At 38.9% G+C, this 19,995-nt stretch overlaps 1 protein-coding gene across 1 annotated transcript in view; it reads left to right on the top strand.

The window, feature by feature from the left end:
• Positions 1 to 287: 287 nt before the first annotated feature.
• MGAT4D (MGAT4 family member D) overlaps positions 288 to 19,995 on the top strand; it is a gene marked incomplete at both ends in the record, with an annotated part of 57,334 nt that continues 37,626 nt past the window's right edge. The window contains 5 exons of the mRNA XM_083368029.1: positions 288 to 427; positions 5,159 to 5,226; positions 10,853 to 10,987; positions 12,666 to 12,799; positions 17,535 to 17,581. Of these exons, the coding sequence (XP_083224155.1) occupies positions 288 to 427; positions 5,159 to 5,226; positions 10,853 to 10,987; positions 12,666 to 12,799; positions 17,535 to 17,581 (524 nt within the window). The remainder of the gene's footprint in view (positions 428 to 5,158; positions 5,227 to 10,852; positions 10,988 to 12,665; positions 12,800 to 17,534; positions 17,582 to 19,995) is intronic.

Raw genomic sequence — 19,995 nt, 5'->3', positions numbered from 1 at the left:
TCACCAGAGCTCCCAGCACTTCTAGCGTCTCTAAACAGATTCAGCTGTGACTCCTCTGAGTCTGAACCCTCCTCCTCACATAGCTAAGCCTCATAACGAACACGACTGGATGGGCCAGGGTCTTCCTCCAAATGAAAGTCTTGCAATGCATCAGAGCCTCCCTCCAACACCGAAGGTTCTCCAAATTCCTCCTCAGATCCCTCAGACTCAGCTGCTGGAGCACAGGCTGACACAGAATCACAACACTTTGTGCACCAAACTAATGTGCCCCAAAGAGCTGCTCTCCAATGAAGAAAGATCCTCAGTGGTATATAAAACCAAGTGTAAGAACTGTCACTGCAACTATGTTGGGGAGACAACCAAACGGCTCAGAACCAGGATTCATGAGCATGAACTGGCCATCAGATGGCAAGAACAATGCTCACAGGTATGGGCGCACATGGCCAGCTGCAATCATACGTTCGATCTTGCAGCTGTGGAGACTATTGCCCAGGATACCAGCAAGGGCGGCCAGTTACTCAAAGAGGCTTGGCTGTCAGATGGACATTCACTCAACCGCCACACAGACTTATTTAGATTAGTTAACATTTAACACATATCTCCCTTGCTTCTCAGCTAACAAAGTGATAAAGAGCCTGTGGCCTAGAAGTTAAAACAACTGCCTAATGTGCAATCAGCCCAGGTTCGAATCTCAGAAGGGTATGGCTGACTGATGAGAACAAATAAGTTTGAAATGCATATCAGTCTCCCTTTAATTCTTTGTTAGCAATCAAAAAAAATTACACAAATATGAGCTGTCACTACTGTGACCACTGCCTGTGGATGGCCTTGGGTTAGGCTGAAACAGGAAATAAGATTTGTCCCATGTTTGGGGCCTAGCAAGATAATCTAAATAGTTAACAAACATTTAACATATATATGAATGATAAAAATCAACCAGAGACCGGCCTTTTCCAGCAAAGCCCCAACCACTGTGATTATAAACGAGCAAGCTTGTCACGAACAGGCCACACCCACATTCCACAATTTGACCGTTATAACTGCCATACAAGTGTATGTACTGACTCCCTTGTCATTCAGCCCTTGCTCTGATGATGTCAACAGCTTGTTGGCGAAAGCTCAGCAATAAAGAAGAATTTTCTCTTATATCCCAGAGTTCATTTTTTACTAACTTCAAATGTCTACACCTGGGATTCCAGTTTTTAAATTTAATATATACCGGTATATATATATGTGTGTGTGTGTGTGTGTGTATACTATTCCACAATATAAGTGCCTCAGAAATATTAGTTTGATTACTATATACTAATAATTTTGTGTTTATGAAATGTATGCCATGAACACCAAAGTAGATAGATATCAAATAATATGATTCCTTTAAATTAATGTTCTTATTCTCTACTTACTTACAGGTTTCTTATTCTAGAAATTGCCGCGCAAGTTGTATAGGAAAGGCAGTTTATGTTGCCACAAAAGCACACTCATTACACACTCTAGTACACTCATGGGTACCATAAACAAATAATCATGTATGATTCATAATGACTATTAAGAGGGGTAGTAAAACTGTTCTTGTAAATTGTTAATACAGGAAGATAATTCCAAAACACATTAAGGATATTAATGTATAGCATAAAAGTTCCTATGCTAAAAATCATAATTTACATAAAATATTTTAGTTTGAATCCAAATTATGTCTCACATTTCTATTAAAACACTCTGTTGGAAACTATAATGCCAACATTACATGGGAAGATAATATATGCATCTTGATACTGCTCTATATCTGTTTATAACTGAACTGTAGAAACATAAAAATATGAAATTATCATTAGAAATGACTTAGAAATTATAAATACAAATAGCACAACATAAAATTCTGCGAAAATCAGATATTTAAATTTAAGAACAAAAACTCTTAGAATCCTCTGTATTGGTGTTTTTGAACAGTGGTCAATCAAATACATCTGGCTCAACCAGAAAACATCAAGTTCCATTATAGTAATGATTAGCAGTTTAAAAATGCATATTGCAACAATAAGCCTTGATCTTAGGAAACCAAGCTTGAAGTAAGAAATGTAGGTCTTTAACTCTTCTGATACTGTACTTGACAAGTTCCACTGGAAATTGATAAATTTCACATGAACTTTAATTTCTGTATCATTTGTACGTGAACTACACATATACTGCTGTTAATGCCTATAATTTTTATAAAATGGTATGCTAAAAATCTTCAATTAGGTTCAGATTGCAGAATTACTATGAAATTATTTAATTTTGCTTAAGTGAACATAGAAGACTTACACCTTCCGTGAACATTTAATTGTAAGAGTTGTTTTATATTCCCGCCTACAGAATGAGGGAAAGACACCGGCCTCAAAACCCTATCCATCTGTCCATTAATATTATTTATTTATTTATATTTATTCAATTTTCATAGCCACCCATCTCAGTCAGTGACTCTGGGTAGCTTACAATTCAAATGCATATCTAAACACTGAACAACAGGGCATTTCATGTTCAGGGAAGCAAAAACAAATATCACATTAAAAAATGAGCCGGATCAAGCCTGCAGAGAAAAACATTCCAGCAAGAAATCCACCCTGCCCGTGCATTCCTATGAAAGAGGTTGTTAGGAAAGTGGTTTCAGATACTGCGACTTCTACATTCCACGTCTCTCATTCCTTGGTCACATGATCCCTAACATAGTGCATTCACATGTTGACATATATTTATAAATGTCCAAAAATCATAGGGGAAAAAAAAGAGAAAAATCTTTTTTTTTTAAAGAATTGATATCCTCTTTGCATATTTGCTCGCCAGGATTACTAGCCAAATATTTTCTCTAAAGGTAAGATAGCAAGAGGGGTAGCAACTTGACATATCGTGGGGAACTCCTCTCTGATTCGACTTCCACAGACTCTCTTTGGGATTACTCCAGAATCCTGTAGGCCAGACATGTCAAACACAAGGCCCGGGGGCCGGATGCGGCCCGCGAAGTGGTTTCATGCGACCCGTGAAGCCATCCTGGAAACAGTGAGGGAACGGCCCCCACTGCCTTGGCCCTGGCCCAGAGACCCTCCTTCTGCCAGAGACCCTCAGATCTGTCCCACTCCTGCCCAGGCCCCCATAGGCACCCTTGATGCGAACCATGTACAGCTGGCCACGCCCACCCAGTAGGCCATATGCACTCTAGCCACACCCACCCAGTAGGCCACACCCATCCTGGCCACACCCACCCGGCCCCCTAAGGGCAACCACAATGCTGATGCGACCCTCAATGAAATTGAGTTTGACACCCCTGCTGTAGGCTGTAGGTAATACTTGGCTGGCGCCTGTGATCCAATTCCCAAAGGAACGAAAGAGCTGCACCGGGAGTAAGTGGTTGCTCGCGCAGCAACTTGGACTTTTGGGTACCGCGGTTGCAAATTCCGGGATACGTGCTCTGCCAAATGTGACCCCGGGCAACCACACCTGCGCGATCTGAGAGGCGGGATATCCAATAAGAAGCCGTCCTGGGGGGTGGGGGGGGGAATCGCGGCGGGAAAGGCGCTCTAGCCGCGTCGACCATCCTCCACCTAGGAGCATCTCGGATCCAAGAGGCAACAAAGAAGCGGCGACGTGCCATTGTTGCGCGGGGCAGCCGCGGAATTCCCAGGCTAGCCGGGAGATGAGGCTCAGGCTGAGAGGCGTCCTGAAGTGCGTCTGCCTGAGCGCAGCCTTCTCCTTGGCGTGGTACGTCAGCTTCCACAGGACGGAAGGTGAGAGCGATGAAAAGCAGCGGGCTGTTGTTGTGAGGTTTCCAGCTGCGCTGGCGTCCAGATGGGCTTTGCGCGCAACGTCTTTCCGCTGGAAGGGGTGGGGGGGGGGACTCCAGGAGGAGTTCAACTTTCGGCTCTCCGGCATTAGGCAAGAGCAGGGGTCGGCAACCTCGGCTCTTTTATGACTCGTGGACTTCAACTCCCAGAATTCCTGAGCCAGCATAGCTGGCTCAGGAATTCTGGGAGTTGAAGTCCACGAGTCATAAAAGAGCCGAGGTTGCCGACCCCTGGGCAAGAGCAAAGAGAGTTGTCGGACCAACGGTGTGAGCGCTCCAACTTTTAACTCCCTCCAGTGCCATTTCCTCGGCCAGCGGCGCCTCAGGTTGCGCCCCAGTGCCAAGCCTGCCCGGTTAGCTTTCGGGGTCCGGTTTCCTTCGAGGCGGTGAGCACGCTCTGCCTTTATGGTTTGCACCGATCTCTATACCAGCGTTTCCCAACCTTAGGAACTTGAAGATGCGTGGACTTCAACTCCCAGAATTCCCCAGCCAGCTATGCTGGCTGGGGAATTCTGGGAGTTGAAGTCCACGCATCTTCAAGTTCCTAAGGTTGGGAAACACTGCTCTATACGAAACCCTTTTGCTTTCTTGAGGTTATAGCAAAGCTTACTGCGTCTTGGTAGGACTCTGCCCCTCGGGCACGCCGCGAGCTAGAAAGTACAAATTGGGGTTTGTTTCGAGGGAGGACGGTGCGATCGATACTTTGGTTCAGTTGCAGATACTTCTGCATCCAATCGACGGTAGCTTTCCCCTGGAAATATAAATGACGTCCAAGTACGGGTAAAGCCCTTTCAGAAAGTAGTTCTAGAAAATGGCACAGAAAATTGAGCCCGCTGCTTCGTGCAACGTATTTCTAAAGTGTACCGGGCTTCTGTTACTGCAGATTCGGTTGCAACTATTTTTTTTTTAAAAAATTAAACATTGTATTGTAGTACTATAAAAATTATTAATTTGTTTGTTTGTTTGTTTTTAAAAAAAACAGTTTAACTTTGGGGTCTTTGCTGCAGTTTGGAATTAGAACCTGCCTGTTCTCACAACTGTCACTATCATAATCATTAGGTCCTATGCAGAGCACATAGGGCAGCAAGTGTTTTCCACTGGTTTTGATCAATTGTAGCATCTTCAGGATCGTCCCAAGGGACATTAATAATCTTAATATCTTCCTTAAGTGTTTGGCACCCGGTTTTCTGAGGCTGTCCTCAATTCCTCTTCCCTCCAGGAGGTATCCGACATAGTGTACAGTCTTTAGACATACACAAGATCGGGCCAGCAAGCCACATTCAACATTCATTCACAGTTCTCGATAAATGTTCTAAGTCTGATCTTTGTAAATTACTCTAGCTTTAGCATCCCATGGGCAACAGTCCATCTAACAGACTTAGATTTTGCAGATGACATTGCGTTGCTTGGTGAAACAAAGGGGTCCTTTTAAGGAATAGCCATGTGCTTAGATAATGAGGCAAACAAGACTGGCTTATGTATGAATTTTGAGAAATTTATGCAAGTTGGAAGTGCTCAAGATAATATGCCTATAACAGTCTGTGGCCAGGCTATAGAACAAATCCAACAGTTTATTTATTTTGGTAGCATTATGTCTTATTAATGGAGATACAGATAAGGACATTAACTATTGAATTAGAATGGCAGCGGTCCCGTTTCAAGCAGCCCAAGTTGGTCTACAGCAGCCATAAGTATTATCACAAAGATAAAGCTCTTCAAGAGTGTTGTTATACCAAATGCAATATATGCTTGTGAAACGTGGAAGTGTACAACCAAGGTGATTAAATAGTTAAATGTTTTCCAACAATACTGCTTGAGAAGAATCCTCCACATCTCATATTGTGAACTACATCACTAATGAAGAGATGCTACAAAGATGAGATTTAGAACTGTCACTATATTAGTGTATTATCAATTCAGCTGTAACACATCTGAAAGTACAGTAAAAAAATTAATCTCAAAACAATGCAGAACAATCTGTTTTCCCAGCTGCACACTTTCTTTCTTCATCCTTCTTCCAAAACTCTTTAGCTGGAAATTTAGCTTTAGCATAGATTATTGCTCTTTTCTCTCACCTTAATGTCCATTTGTTTTTGAGGTTAATGGCAATGAAGATAGTTATTGTTTGGGCTTACTCATCTTTTTGAGAAGTTGGGGTAGTGGAAACAGCAAAGACTTTCTAATAAAATGTTGTAAAGACTTGAGTAATAACATTTAGTAGTTGCAAGAGAAAAGAATCCAACATTTCTGTGCCTTAGATACTGAACAGTTTGTGGTCAGCTATATATTTGTACAGCACAAAAGTGTTACAGGAAAACTCAACTCTGCAATTCAGGCATTCTTTCCAATGATGAAGTGTATTTCCAATTGAGAATGAATGGTCTAAAAACCATTCTAAAATAGTCTAAAATAAGTATTCTTATTTGGATGTTTCAGTGTAATCAATAGACACTTTGCTGCAATGCAATTACAGAAAGCAGTTCAATTTCTCCGTTGTATCAGCTATTTGGTTTGAAGGAAATATATGAATAATACAGACACAAATTTTGGGATATGGCCTTTTGCAGTTCACTTATTTATCATATATCTGCAGACATATGTGTCTCTTTTAAACAGTAACCTATGCGATCAATTTTCAAGATATGATCAAGTATGAAACACTGTCCTATCTTATGTAGATATAATTTGGCACGAAGGTTCATATTCCATTTTTCTCCTAATTTGGGGTGAGGAGGTTGAGGGAAATATGGGCTGATTCTTTTCCTGCAACGCAGGAGTAATGTTTGAGGCTAATGAAGGTTATACGTTTTACATATACTTGGTTCCCCCCATCCCACTCAATAGGCAAACTGTCTGACATTTTTCCCCTCAGAAGTAAAGGGCCAAGGGGACATTTCCTTTGAAATGTACTTAGACACTGTAACTCCATATAAACAAATAATTGTGTAATTTACCAGGTTTCAATAAGATACATTTAAATAATTTCACCAACAAAATAGATAGAATGGGCTTTCTTGCTAGCACTGAAAGCACCAGAAGCCAATTACTGTATGGACTCGCTTTTCAGGGTTGATGCAAATTGTGCACATCAGTAACATCATGTTACTTCAGCTTCAAAGTTATATTTGCTGACAACTAATATTTAAGACATACTGTAGTATTTGTTTGAACTGATTCTTTTTTGTGTAAATGATGTAATATTGAGGCACATGAGCAATTTAACAGTATCAATCATCTATTCCAATTATGTCATTATAGTCTAACTCCATGGCTGTGTTTGGCACATAAAACAATCCCATTCAGCATTTATTTGGCATTCTAAGTGTTTTTTGTTTTTTAATCTGTTTTAATGGATACCCTTTGCTCTTTTAATCTATTAAATCAAGGGTCTACTGTTTTAGGACATTTTTGGTCCTATTTTGTATTGTTTAACTTCACATTTTAAATCTTTTAATTGAATGTATTATTCAAAAGACTATAAAAATTTTATCAAATGCCAAGATACTACTCCCTTATAAAACTAAAATAAAAAATATAACCAAAATTTTAAAAAGGAGAGCCTTAGGGTCTAACTGCCCTATAATATTTTTGTCAGCAGCTTATTGATTTCTCTGAAATACCTAGAGGAGTTTAACATAGATATCCCATTTAGAATACACACCAGTCTTAAAGTCACCTTTGAAGTAAAATGCATGGATATTTTCAGTGATTAATACCTTGTTAATCTGATTTATACTTTTATAATATCCACCTCTGATAAACAAACAATATTTTTAGAATTAAAATGAGATAAATATGTTTCTATGGAGAGCAGAAACAATGACTGGAGCAAAGAATGAAAAATCAGTTCTTCAAACCTCTCTGAACAAGGAGAGGATGCAAGATTGCAGACATTCTTCCTCACGGACCACAATCCCCTGCTCTATTGAGTCATTATTGTCATCACAAACAGCTGACCCTGACACCTTAGTATCCCTATTAAGTTCAGCAAGGGCACTGTATCTATTATGCAGGGACACACCAAAAGCTTCATGTTTATGATCCACAGCTCTCACTCTTCCATATTCAACAGTTGCCCATACTGCCTTTCTCCTGCTAGGTTTTTATGGTGGGGGGGGGCTGATAGCAGGTGTGCTTAGTAGAACACGCCAGCTGAGTTGGCCACCTAATTCCAGCCTGAAGAACACGAAGTAAAGACAATAGAGTTTAGACAAGCAAGCTGTCCCTGTAAACTAGCAATCTGCTTACAAATAGGACAGTACAAGTAGTCCCTGAGTTACAACAGTTTGTTTAGTTACAGTTCAAAGTTACAACGGCCCTAAAAAAGTGACTCATGACTGTTTTTCATAGTGATGACCTTTGCAGCATCCCCATGATCAGGTGGTCAAAACTGAGAAGCTTGGCAACTGGTTCATACTTATGACCACTGCTGTTTCCCAAGGTCATGTGATCCATCTTTTGTGACCCTCTAACAAGCAAAGGCAATGGGGAAGCCAGATTCACTTAACAATTGGGTTACCAACTTATCAACTGCAGCGATTCATTTAATAATTGTGGCAAGAAAGGTCATGAAATGGGGCAAAATTTACTTAACAAATGTCTCATTTAACAACAGAATTTTTCAGCTCAATTGTGGCCATACGTTGAGGACTACCTATATCCAAGTTTAAAAAGAGTACCAAGAAAGACAGCTGCAAAACAAGTATTGCACTGAATTAAGCCAGACATTCTTAAGTAAAATTGCAATCACATCCTTACCAAGGATGAACTGCTGCTGTTTTCTGATGAGATGTTCAGTTGCCCTCACAACAAGCCATTTCACAGAGTTAGGGTAGGTAGATATTATCTAGCAGCCTTCTTGTTTTAGATTTTTAGTTGTATGTATTCATGTACTGTTAGGCATGGTAGGCTACTATCCTGCTCCACTGGACAAAGTCTCAGTCCTCTTGAACTTTATTGTGACCTCTGGTGCTATGCAAATGCAATTTAATGCACCCAGTGACTCCTGAGTCTGATCAAAGCACAAAACACTATACAATGGAGTGATTACTTCCCATCGTTTGAAAATTACACTTTGGTTGATGTAGCCCAAAGTGCATTGCATTCCATTAATTCATTTCATTCTATTACTCTTATCTATTTGTTTAGCCTCTCATTTTGAATTTTATTTATCTTCTAAGATAATAGATACCTCTCCCAATATTGTATCTTATGAAAATCTTATTAGCCTTCTCTCCATATTTTCATCCCACTCATTAATAAAAGTATCAAAAAATAGAAGTTTTAGAACTGATTCTTGTAGTCGCCATTTCTTTCACATTACCCGCATTACGTAGCTTGCAAATTAGATTCAGTTTTGACAATTCCAACTGACTTCTGGTAGCTACCACACTGCTTTCCAGATTCTTATAGATAGCTGTCTTTATGATATACTCCAAATCTTTCCACAAATCAATATCAGTACTCATTACAGCTGTTGTTAGCTGCGAAGTCGTGTCCGACCCATCGCGACCCTATGGACAACATTCCTCCAGGCCTTCCTGTCCTCTACAGCTGTACATCCTACATAATTTTATCCTGGACTGAGCCAGAGATGTTGCTACAGTCTTGAATTGGTGCTTAGAGTTTGTTTGGATCTGGATGAGACAAAACAAGCTAAACTGAACCCGGGCGAGACAGAATTGTAGAAAGGATGACTGTAAACTGTGGTGATAGCCTTTGAAGAGACTTTCCCTGAAAGAATAACTCCATGATTTGTAGCAGTGTAATATTGATTTTACAGATGCTGCTTTGGATACTAAAAAGTATCTGGATGCAATTCAAAGTACTGGTTTGATCTGTAAAATATATATGGCTTGATACTTACAGAACTGCCTTTTTGGCATAGAGGTGGCCTGCCCAGCTTTTCTAGTGCAAGCCCCCTGCCAATATCTTTTAATGGCTTCCCTTATAATAGAGGTAAAAGGGGCTGGAGTTTACAGGCAGTGTTGTTCTGCTGTAGGTCCTGTGTTATGAGACACGTTCCTTCTTGAAATTAGATTGGCACCATCATTTGTAGGCATCTGGAAACAGAGTTGATCTGGAGAACATTTGTGAGAATGGTCACTAATATTTACTGCTTTATAGCTGTTTGTGTACCATTGGCTTTATTGATGTTCTTATATTTTTATTCTGTAAACTGCTAGGAAATTTTTTTTGATTGAATCCAGTGGTGTATATAAACACTAAATACGGTAAATACTTTTGTGAAAATATTTCATTAATCACTTTATTTCTCTAATTAATATTTGCTTTCTAGTATTCAGCGGTTTTGCCCCCTAGGTTTTATATCTGAGATAGGCAGACCCAATGATTGTTTATTTAAACAAAACATGTTTTCTTGCACTGAACTATTATTTACTTAGAGGGGAAAATGTAAAATTGTTATAAAATGGCATATAAAATGATGTCTTGTTTTCCTTTCTTCTTTGTACTGTATAAGATTCTCAATTCTAGCAACATTAATCTCAAATGGATGCACAGTGCTAGCATCGGAAATATACATAGCACATCTTCAGTTTTATACATATTATTGCTAAGGGTCAGTTCCATCAAGAGAAAGGATTAAAAAGTACATTGTAAGGTCAGTTTTAATCATGTGCAATGTGCAAAATAGGACTAGTGGATGGATAAGTTTTAAATTTAATATTTGACCAAGAAAAGCCTGCATAAAAATAGCAGCCTTATAATGTAATATTATCCCAATTTGATGTCATCTACACACACTGGTACTAAATTTGTAGAATTCCCAGTTTTTAACCATGCTGCCTATGTATTGTGGGAATTACAGTAAATTTCTGGAAGACAGTAACTTGGAGGTAAATCTGCTAAATTATCATAATACATTTTGCTATGTATAGAATGCACCCTTGATATTCTATCACATTATCATACTACAGGATTGTATCAGCACTTTGAGAATGGAATCTTGATATTGTAGACTGTTCATTGTTTATGTTTGGATTATCAGTAACTCCTTTTTCTTTTTTTTTAAAGATTACATGGAGTGGAAAGTCCTGAACAACAAGCTCTCAATACATCCTGCAACTATCTGCTACTATCTGCCACATCTCCAGAAAAATGAAGATGCTATTTACCCAAAAGTCATAACTGGGCAGAGTAGAACTGGGGGTGAGAATAAAATTTAATATAGAAGAGAAGAGAGAGTGTTTGCATGTGTGTTAATTGTGTAATTGTGAAAACATCAAAGTTTCTGGGCAGTTTTCTTTAAGGAAAGGAGCATTGTTTTTACATTATTCATTTGAGTGTACATATCCAATCAAAACAAATCTGTGACTATAAGAGATGATACAGTATGTCCACATTTGAAAGTGTGTTGCACTTAGTTGCTTACATGAAGAATCCCTATTAGAGAATTGCTTAAAATCCCAAGTTCAAGATGAAAACAAAATACATAAGCTTGGACTGTTACATTTTTCCTTTCATTTAGTACACTGCTTAGAGAACTGCTATTATCCTATTATTCTTCCAGTAACTAAAGTGAAAGTTTAAGCTGAAAGGTGACAAACTGCCCAAATTTCTTGATAATGTATTTGACTCAGTAGCACACTAGTCCTACTTCTTCCAGATCAGATCACACATTATACAACGTTAATTTACTAGTGTTTAATTTCCATAAAAGTGTGTATTATCAACAGCTTATCACAAAGCTACTGTAGACTTCTGTTGGGATGGTGAAAATACGATATTATCAGGATATGCACAGTATTTCCTGCTGATATCTATAAGAAATGACAAACCTTCCAAGACCATCAGGAGGTAATTCAAAATACAGATATTTCTCTACTTAACAAAGAGGTTAGGCTCTGAGAGGCTTTTCATAAGTCCATTTGTTTGTAAATCCAAACAAGTTTAAAAAACCTGTGCAGTATACAGCTCTTACCTTACTTAACTAGCAACGAACTTGAGTGTATGAGTACAGATCAGGAAGTGGAAGTTGTGAGTGGAAGTTGGAAGAAGGTGGGAAAACATTAGTTTATGGTGCATCACAAACATATGTGGAGTGCTGTAAACTAACCCTTTCCTGCCTTTTCCTGCCTTTGGGACCTTCTAAATTGGATTGTGCACAGGTTTTTTTGTATTGATGAAAGTTCATAACTTGAAAGTTTGTAAGTAATGTCTGCAAAGCACCTAAATAATACAAGATAGATTTCTTGGGTATATGTAGCTTATAAATTGAAAAATCAAGGAATGAAGGATCTATGAAAAATGATGTTATTTATGAATTATTGAAATAATAATCAAGATACTATCCATACACTTTATATTCATTTCTTTTTACAGATAGTCCTCCACTTATGACCACAATTGAGCTAAAAATTTCTGTTGCTAAGTGAGACAGTTGTTAAGTGAGTTTTGCACCATTTTAACGACTTTTCTTGTCACTGTTGTTAAGTGAATAATAGTTGTTAAGTCGTTAACATGGTTGTTAAGTGAATCTGGCTTCCTCGTTGTCTTTGCTTGTCAGAAGATCACGAAAGGTGAGGTGATCACTGACACTGGGATACTGTAACCATCATAAATATGAGTTGGTTGACAAGCATCTGAATTTTGATCCTGTATCCATGGAAATGCAGCAACAGTTGTAAATGTGAAAAATAGTCATAAGTCATTTTTTTCAGGGCTTCGAACAATCACTAAATGAATTTTTGTAAGTTGGGGACTACCTGTATATGTTCTTCAAAAAAATATTGTACAGTTCCCAAATAATAATAATAATTTTTGCTTTTATAAACAGTTGCTTTTACATATTGCTATTACATAAAATAAAATAATTTCTGTATGTTAGTATTCCTAGTAATTGGTATATCATCAGTGCGAAGAAAAAAGGAAAGTTATTTGATGAGTACATTGAATTCCCTTTTCAATGGAATGTCTAAATATCAGAAGAAAAATTGTGTGATAGTTGTCCTTATAGCAGAGGTAAGATAAAATGAGATGATTCATTTAAGCTAACAAAAAAGGAAATATAGTAATTTATATCTATTATTATATGAGTACTCTGCAACTGAATATTAATCAGAGCTTCTGGAAGGATTTTTAAAATTCATTTTCTCTATCAACATTTTTCAAGGTCCTTTTGTAAATTCACAGCATTTGTGTGCATTTGTGTATGTGCCTTTGAGTCACCACTGATTCCTGGTAACTGCCTGGATGAGTCCTTGCAGTTTTCTTGGAAAGATTTCAGAAGTTGTTTGGCATTGCCTCTTCTCTACAGATGAGAGATGTGACTAGTCCCAAAGTCACCCAGCTGGGGTGGAACTAGAATTCTAGTTTCTAGCAAGTTGCATTAACCACTATATCAAACTGGCTCTCTTTTTATATTTTATTATAGATTATATTATGATATTCAAAAACATTACAAATAATTCTTGAATTTGAAAAATGCATAGGTGAGTTATTGGTTTTGAATTATTCCTGGTCTATAGATTGCAGGATTTTTATTAAAAATGTTGAATTTATGGATTATAATGTGATAGCACATATTGAATTTATGGTAGCAGACAATGAGTATTTCAGGAAATGAACATCATATGCTAGTGCAACTGCTATAGCAACAAGACATTATTCATACAAGGGGCAGTTTTTATTTTATAAATATCTTTTAATGTTTAAAATGACATGAACCTTATACTAATAAAATTATATTACAGTCATCTACCTTTAGTAATTATATGAAAGCAGACATTAAACACATTAAGTAATATTAACTTTACATCAGTTCATTAATAAAATCAAGTTATAAGTATCAACAGCAGTAATATTCTTTAAAAATTGCAATTAATTTAATAAGAAACCTTCCTAATTTAATAGATTTTCTCTGACTTAAATGTTAAGAGAAACCATAATTTTCATGGGCAGAATTATAGTCCAGAAAAGGTTTCTATGTAAATTAAATTCTGTGTCAGATTCATTTTAAAATATAAGGTTATTTTAAACATAGGACGATATACTCGTAACTTAAATTGTGTTCTATTGAAGGAATTGTATATAATATAGAGTTTGTCAATATAATAATCCTCACTTAATTACCCTAATTGGGATTTGGATTTCCATTGCTAACTGAAGTGATAATTAAGCAAAACATGACATGATGGCATTGCTTAGCGATGGCAGTTCTGGCAGTCCCAGTTACAGTTGTTTGGCAAGGACTGTGCAGTAATTAGGTGAGGACCTGATGCTTCTCCTGCCTCGCTGCCCTTGTCTCCACTTCCCATCCCCACCTTCCATTTATCTTCTTCCATATCTGTTTTTTGCACCACCTTGCACTCTACCAAGTCCCTCTTCCCTGGCCCCCAGTTGACTTTTGCAATCTTCTTCCTTCTACTGCTGACAAAATGTGCTGAGGCATTTGTGGCCCTTCACGAGGCCTTTATGGCACAGGAGTGAGTAATGGTGGTAGACTGCAGATAGCCAAAAGGGCAGAGATGGGTGGGGGGGGGGAGGGGAAGGTGATTTGAAGCACACACTGTGGTTGTAAATGGGAACAGGCTGTGAAGCACGAAAACATTTGATCATGTGGCTACAGGATCAATACAATGGCCGTAACGTTGGAGATGAGTTGTAACTACCATTCTTTTAGCACCATTGTAAGTTTGAATGCTCGCTGAATTAGGGCTGTAAAGCAAGTAACATACAGTACATTGTTCATACTATGCCTTGATTTAGGTATTAAGCATCTTAAAATGCAGTTTATTGAATTTGATTTTTAGCAAGCTTTTAGCAAATTTACTGAGATGCTTTTTGCACATTTTGCAGTTTAACTACATTCTACAATCCTATACATGTACTTTATTATTTTACTCTGCTTTTGAACCATATATATTGTCTCTCTTTGGTATGTGTCAATTTTCGTCAAATATTTCAGTCTAAGACAAAGGTGCCCAGCCTTTTGGGCACCAGGGATTAGTTACATGGAGAGAGGTTTTTCTATGGACCAGAAGGGGTGTGGTTTTGTGTGCTGCCTGCATCCCGCGGATGGGGCTTTGCTTGTTTGTGCGGCCTAGTTGCTGGCATGCTGTGGCCTGGTACCAGTCCACAGATCAGTAGTTAGGGACCCTTGGTCTAAGATGTTAATTTGAAACAATAATACTATCTATTCTACATTTTATAATAATATTAATCATACTGTACTAGAAAATTAGCCAGATCTTACCATTAGTCCCATGTTTTCCCCAAAATAAGAAGATCCACCCAGAAAATAAGCCCCAGCATGTTTTTAGCATGCACCTAATATAAGCCCTACCCCCAAAATATGCCCTACTTAAGAACGCACCCACTCCATCCCACCGTCTGGTTGCTCGCTGCTGCAATAGGACATGTGCCGCCACAATGAAGTGAAGTGAGGCAGTTGGTGGGGATATGTGGAGCTGCCCCACGTGTGCCGCACCCGCACACCTCAGGTCCCCCACAGCCAGGCCACTCCCTGCTCAGCAACCTCCTCCCACCCATTCAATGACCCAGCTGCCCACCCGCTATATTTCTGTGATTTACCAGACTAATATTACTCAGAAAATAAGGTTGGTCTGCTATAATTTATTCCCAACATATCTTTGCTGATTTCTTTTAATCAATGGCTCTCATATTTAACCATCTGTTTCAAAATTTTCTCTGTATCAGTATCAGTCCAATCAATCTGTAATTTTTTATCCAAATTTCCATTTTGAAGTTGAAAAAACACATTTGTATCATTTGTGAAAATGCCTCAGTTATTTTTCAAAGATATCCACAAGTTTCGGTAGCATTGTTGTTGTTGTTGTTGTTGTTGTTGTTAGGTGTGAAGTCGTGTCCGACCCATCGCGACTCCATGAACAATGTTCTTCCAGGCCTTCCTGTCCTCTACCATCTTCTGGAGTCCATTTAGGCTCACGCCTACTGCTTCAGTGACTCCATCCAGCCACCTCATTCTCTGTTGTCCCATTCTTCCCTTGCCCTCAACCTTACCCAGCATTAGGCTCTTCTCCAGTGAGTCCTTCCTTCTCATTAGGTGGCCAAAGTATTTGAGTTTCAACTTCAGGATCTGGCCTTCTAAAGAGCAGTCAGGGTTGATCTCCTCTAGGACTGACCGGTTTGATCGCCTTGCAGTCCAAGGGACTCACAGGAGTCTTCTCCAGCATCATAGTTCAAAGGCTTCAATTCTTTGGCGCTCAGCCTTTCTTATGGTCCAACTTTCACAGCCATACATTGCAACTGGAAGACCATAGCTTTGAGTATATGCACTTTTGTTGGCAGGGTGATGTCTCTGCTTTTTAGTGTGCTGTCTAGATTTGCCTTGGCTTTCCTCCCCAGGAGCAAGCGTCTTTTAATTTCTTGGCTGCAGTCCCCGTCTGCTGTGATCTTGGAGCCCAGAAAAATAAAATCTGTCACTACCTCCATTTCTTCCCCATCTATTTGCCAGGAATTGGGAGGGCCGGATGCCATGATCTTGGTTTTCTTAATGTTTAAACCCAACTTTGCACGCTCCTTCTTCACTCGCAACAAGAGGCTCTTCAGTTCCTCTTCACTTTCTGCCATTAGAGTGGTATCATTTGCATATCTTAGGTTGTTGGTATTTCTCCTGGCAATCTTAATTCCAACTTTTGATTCCTCTAGCCTTGCCTTTCTCATGATGTGCTCTGCATATAGGTTAAACGGGCAGGGTGACAGTATACAGCCTTGCCGGACTCCTTTCCCAATTTTGAACCAATCAGTGGTTCCATGTATGAAATTTAAAATAGCTGAGAATCTTTATCATCATGTTTCCTCTGTCACAGTACAATTCGCTTCTTATATATTTAACAGTAATTTCCCTTTCCCAGATTCAAGATGGAGACTAAATTTCCATTCTGTTGAGTCTGGAACTATAATGCTATGTGATGTGAAGCCACATTTGTGCTAACTTTCATGGTTGGAAGTCCATGGAATAAAAGGGTAGATTTGTCTTAAACTGGGACCTTAACTGTCAAAAAAATCTAAACATCATACCTTTATCTGCTCCTGATACTATGTGATTCAGAGGGATTTTTCTTGGAATGATAAAGGAATTTGCTATTTATTCTTGCAAGTGGAATATATCTTAGCCCAAATTTATATCTTTTAAGAAAGCTTAGTCTCCTGTTTTCCATTCCATTACTCTTTATTACTTGGTTGATTTTCTGGTCTATATAAGAGACCAAAACAGTTTATAATTAACCTAGGTATTCTAACTCCATTTCTTTGCAAAGAACAAATTAGAATAAGATGGTTCCCTGCTGTTTGTTGAAGACCACAGAGCAGAACGTTTACATAAAAATTCCTGTCTATGAGAGCAATGAATCCAAATTTATAATGCAATGGAAAGTGAAGCAGCTGCAGGTTAATTCTTTTACGTATGAAGGTAAATATATGTGTTCCAGGATAATGTTGCAGGTTCTAATCTGGGTTGGTCACCAGGACCAGATGTTTCAAGCTTTCAAGACTCCTGCTGGAGCCCAGAGACGCACTCTCTGCTGGAGAAAGGTTCTCTGAGACTGAACTCCAGCACAAGTTTGAAAATTTGGAAGAGTAAACCTCTGGTCCCGGTGACCAACCCAGATTAGTTCGTTTACATATATTCTTAATGAAAAAGAAGGGACTGTGAAGAACAAATAAATCTGGTTTCAGAAAATAACATTTCTGAAATATTCTTTAATTTTTCTAGGTGAACTCAACATATGTTAATGGCATTGCAGGAAGCATTAAAAGAAGGTAAATCTTTAAAAATCTTTTTAAAAGTATAGCTTAAAAATTCACTAATGCTAAATTGGTGTAATGTGAAATTAATTGCATGATACCTTTAAAATTATTGAAAATTCTTTTAATTCTACTGTTACCTTTACTTAAAAAATTACAGATGCTAGACAAAGTACATATGTAGTGTGTAACTGAATATGCAATTCAAGTAATTTAAGGTAGTAGAAGAGACCTGATTCATTCATAAAATCATAGGGACCCAAGAGGTCATCAAGTCCACTCCCACGCACGTTGTAGGATTTACTATAACGTCCCTGATAGGTGACTATCTAGCCTCTGATTGAAGGGGAAGAAACACTCCTTGAGGTATTTTAAAGGTACTGTGCAATTAACTCCTGATTCCACTGATTGACAGCTCTTATTGCCAAAAATTTCTTTCTAATGTTTAATCTGTATCTATATCTCTGCCATTCTGAGAGGCAATTTTTTATGTAACATGTGAGAAACTGCATCCCCATAGTTCCATAATCTAAATTGAGTTAAGGCTATTGAGCTTCTGGGGGAAGTATGGCAAACTGAAGCCTGCAGCAAAGACAAGGGAACCGATGAGGAGATGATGGGAGATCACCCCCATAGGCTCCAGACAGCTGCTCCTCACATTGTGATTGCAGGAGAGCACTTTGCCATGGACTTGGGTGTTGGGAGATGATATTTTATTTATTTATTTATTCATAAAATTTATAGGCCACCCATCTTATCTCAAGATAGGATTATCCAGGTTGCTTACAACTAGGATAAAGGCTTTTAAAGGTTTGTAAATCTCACTTTCTAAGCACTTTGTTTAGGGGGTAGGAAGTGGGGGCTTGTGCTATCCTGGTTCACTTCCTTCCTCTGTGGCCACTCTCAGTCAGTGTTAATAGGAGGGTTAGAGATGCAGCCCTCACCCACTGCTTTGCGGGGTTCCGCAGGGCATGGTACTCTCTCTGCTCCTATTTAACATTTACATGAAGCCGTTGGGTGAGATCATCTGTCACCATGGACTGAGATATCATCAGTATGCTGATGATACTCAGCTGTATGTCTTAGCCCATGGTGAGTTAAGCAATGCTGTAACCTCCCTTTCACAGTGCCTAGAGGCTGTTAGGGGCTGGATGGGGAACAACAGATTGAAACTGAATCCTGGCAAGACCATGTGGCTCTTGGGGTTCTTTGGCTCATGGAGAATTGCTATCTTTGGTTTTGGATGGGGTGGCACTGCTCCAAACAGGCCCTGTGCATAATCTGGGGGTACTCCTGGACTCGTGGCTCCTGCTCAAAGAGCAGGTGGCAGCCATAGCCAGGAAGGCAACTGCACACTGTGCACTAGTTATGCCCTTTTCTAGACCAACAATCCCTACTCATGGTCACTCATGCCTTAGTCACCTCTCATTTTGACTATTGCAATGCCTCTACATGGGGCTGTCCCTGAACAGCATCCGGAAGCTCCAGTTGGTACAAAATGCAGCAGTCCACATGGGTTTGTGCAGACCTCAGTGTGCATATGTGGTGCCTCTCCTGCGGGAGCTGCACTGGCTGCCAATTTGCTTCTGGGTGCAATTCAAGGTGCTGGTTGTCACATTTAAAGCTCTTCATGGTTTGGGACCAGGTTATCTGAGGGACCATCTCTTGTTGGTCACATCTACTTGATCCACTAGAGTGGGGAGGCAAGAAATGCTGTGGGTCCCGTCCCCTAAGGTGAGGCATCTGGCAGGACACAGAAGAAGGGCCTCGTCTGTGGTTGGCTCTCTGGAACATCATTCCCTCAAAGATTAGACTGCCCCCCATTCTAACACTCTTTTGGAAGGCATGGAAAACCTGTTTCTGCCAGCAGGCCTGTGGAACCCAGAATGGGATAGAGCCCATCAAATGGCTAGTTTAATGTCACTGGGGTGGGGGGTATTTATATTATTTGATTATTTTTCCTCTTGTTACTTTTTCTATTTATGTAAGTCATCATGTGCGAGTAGGTGGCAATACAAATTTTCTAAATAAATAAATGAAATAAATGTCTAAACTATTGGAGGCCTTTGGTGTGACAAATTTGAATATGCTGGATGAGTCTCTCCTCAATCCTGAATGAAACAATATTTTATCATAAGCTTAAGAATTTAAAGAATCTGAAATAAATAGCAAAATGTTAAACAAGATCTTGATCTTATAAAGTTATAAATGGACTAAGGGTCCAGACAAAATTGGAACATTAAAACTTTTACAATAAAATTTTAGAATTAATTATAAAGTACAAACAGGTACTCATGGGAAGTAGATCCTGTTTTGGTTTTTGTAAGACATAACATAGATAAACAATTTCTTGATTTCAAAAACTGGACATTAGACGGGATTAAAAATTTTAGGTAGAGGAAATATTATACAGGCTTATAAGATGATGC

Source organism: Vipera ursinii (genome assembly GCF_947247035.1).
Source record: "Vipera ursinii genome assembly, chromosome: 7".
NCBI lineage: Eukaryota > Metazoa > Chordata > Lepidosauria > Squamata > Viperidae > Vipera > Vipera ursinii.
The sequence above is the reverse complement of the archived record's forward strand: the minus strand, read 5'-3'. Positions and strand labels throughout refer to the sequence as shown.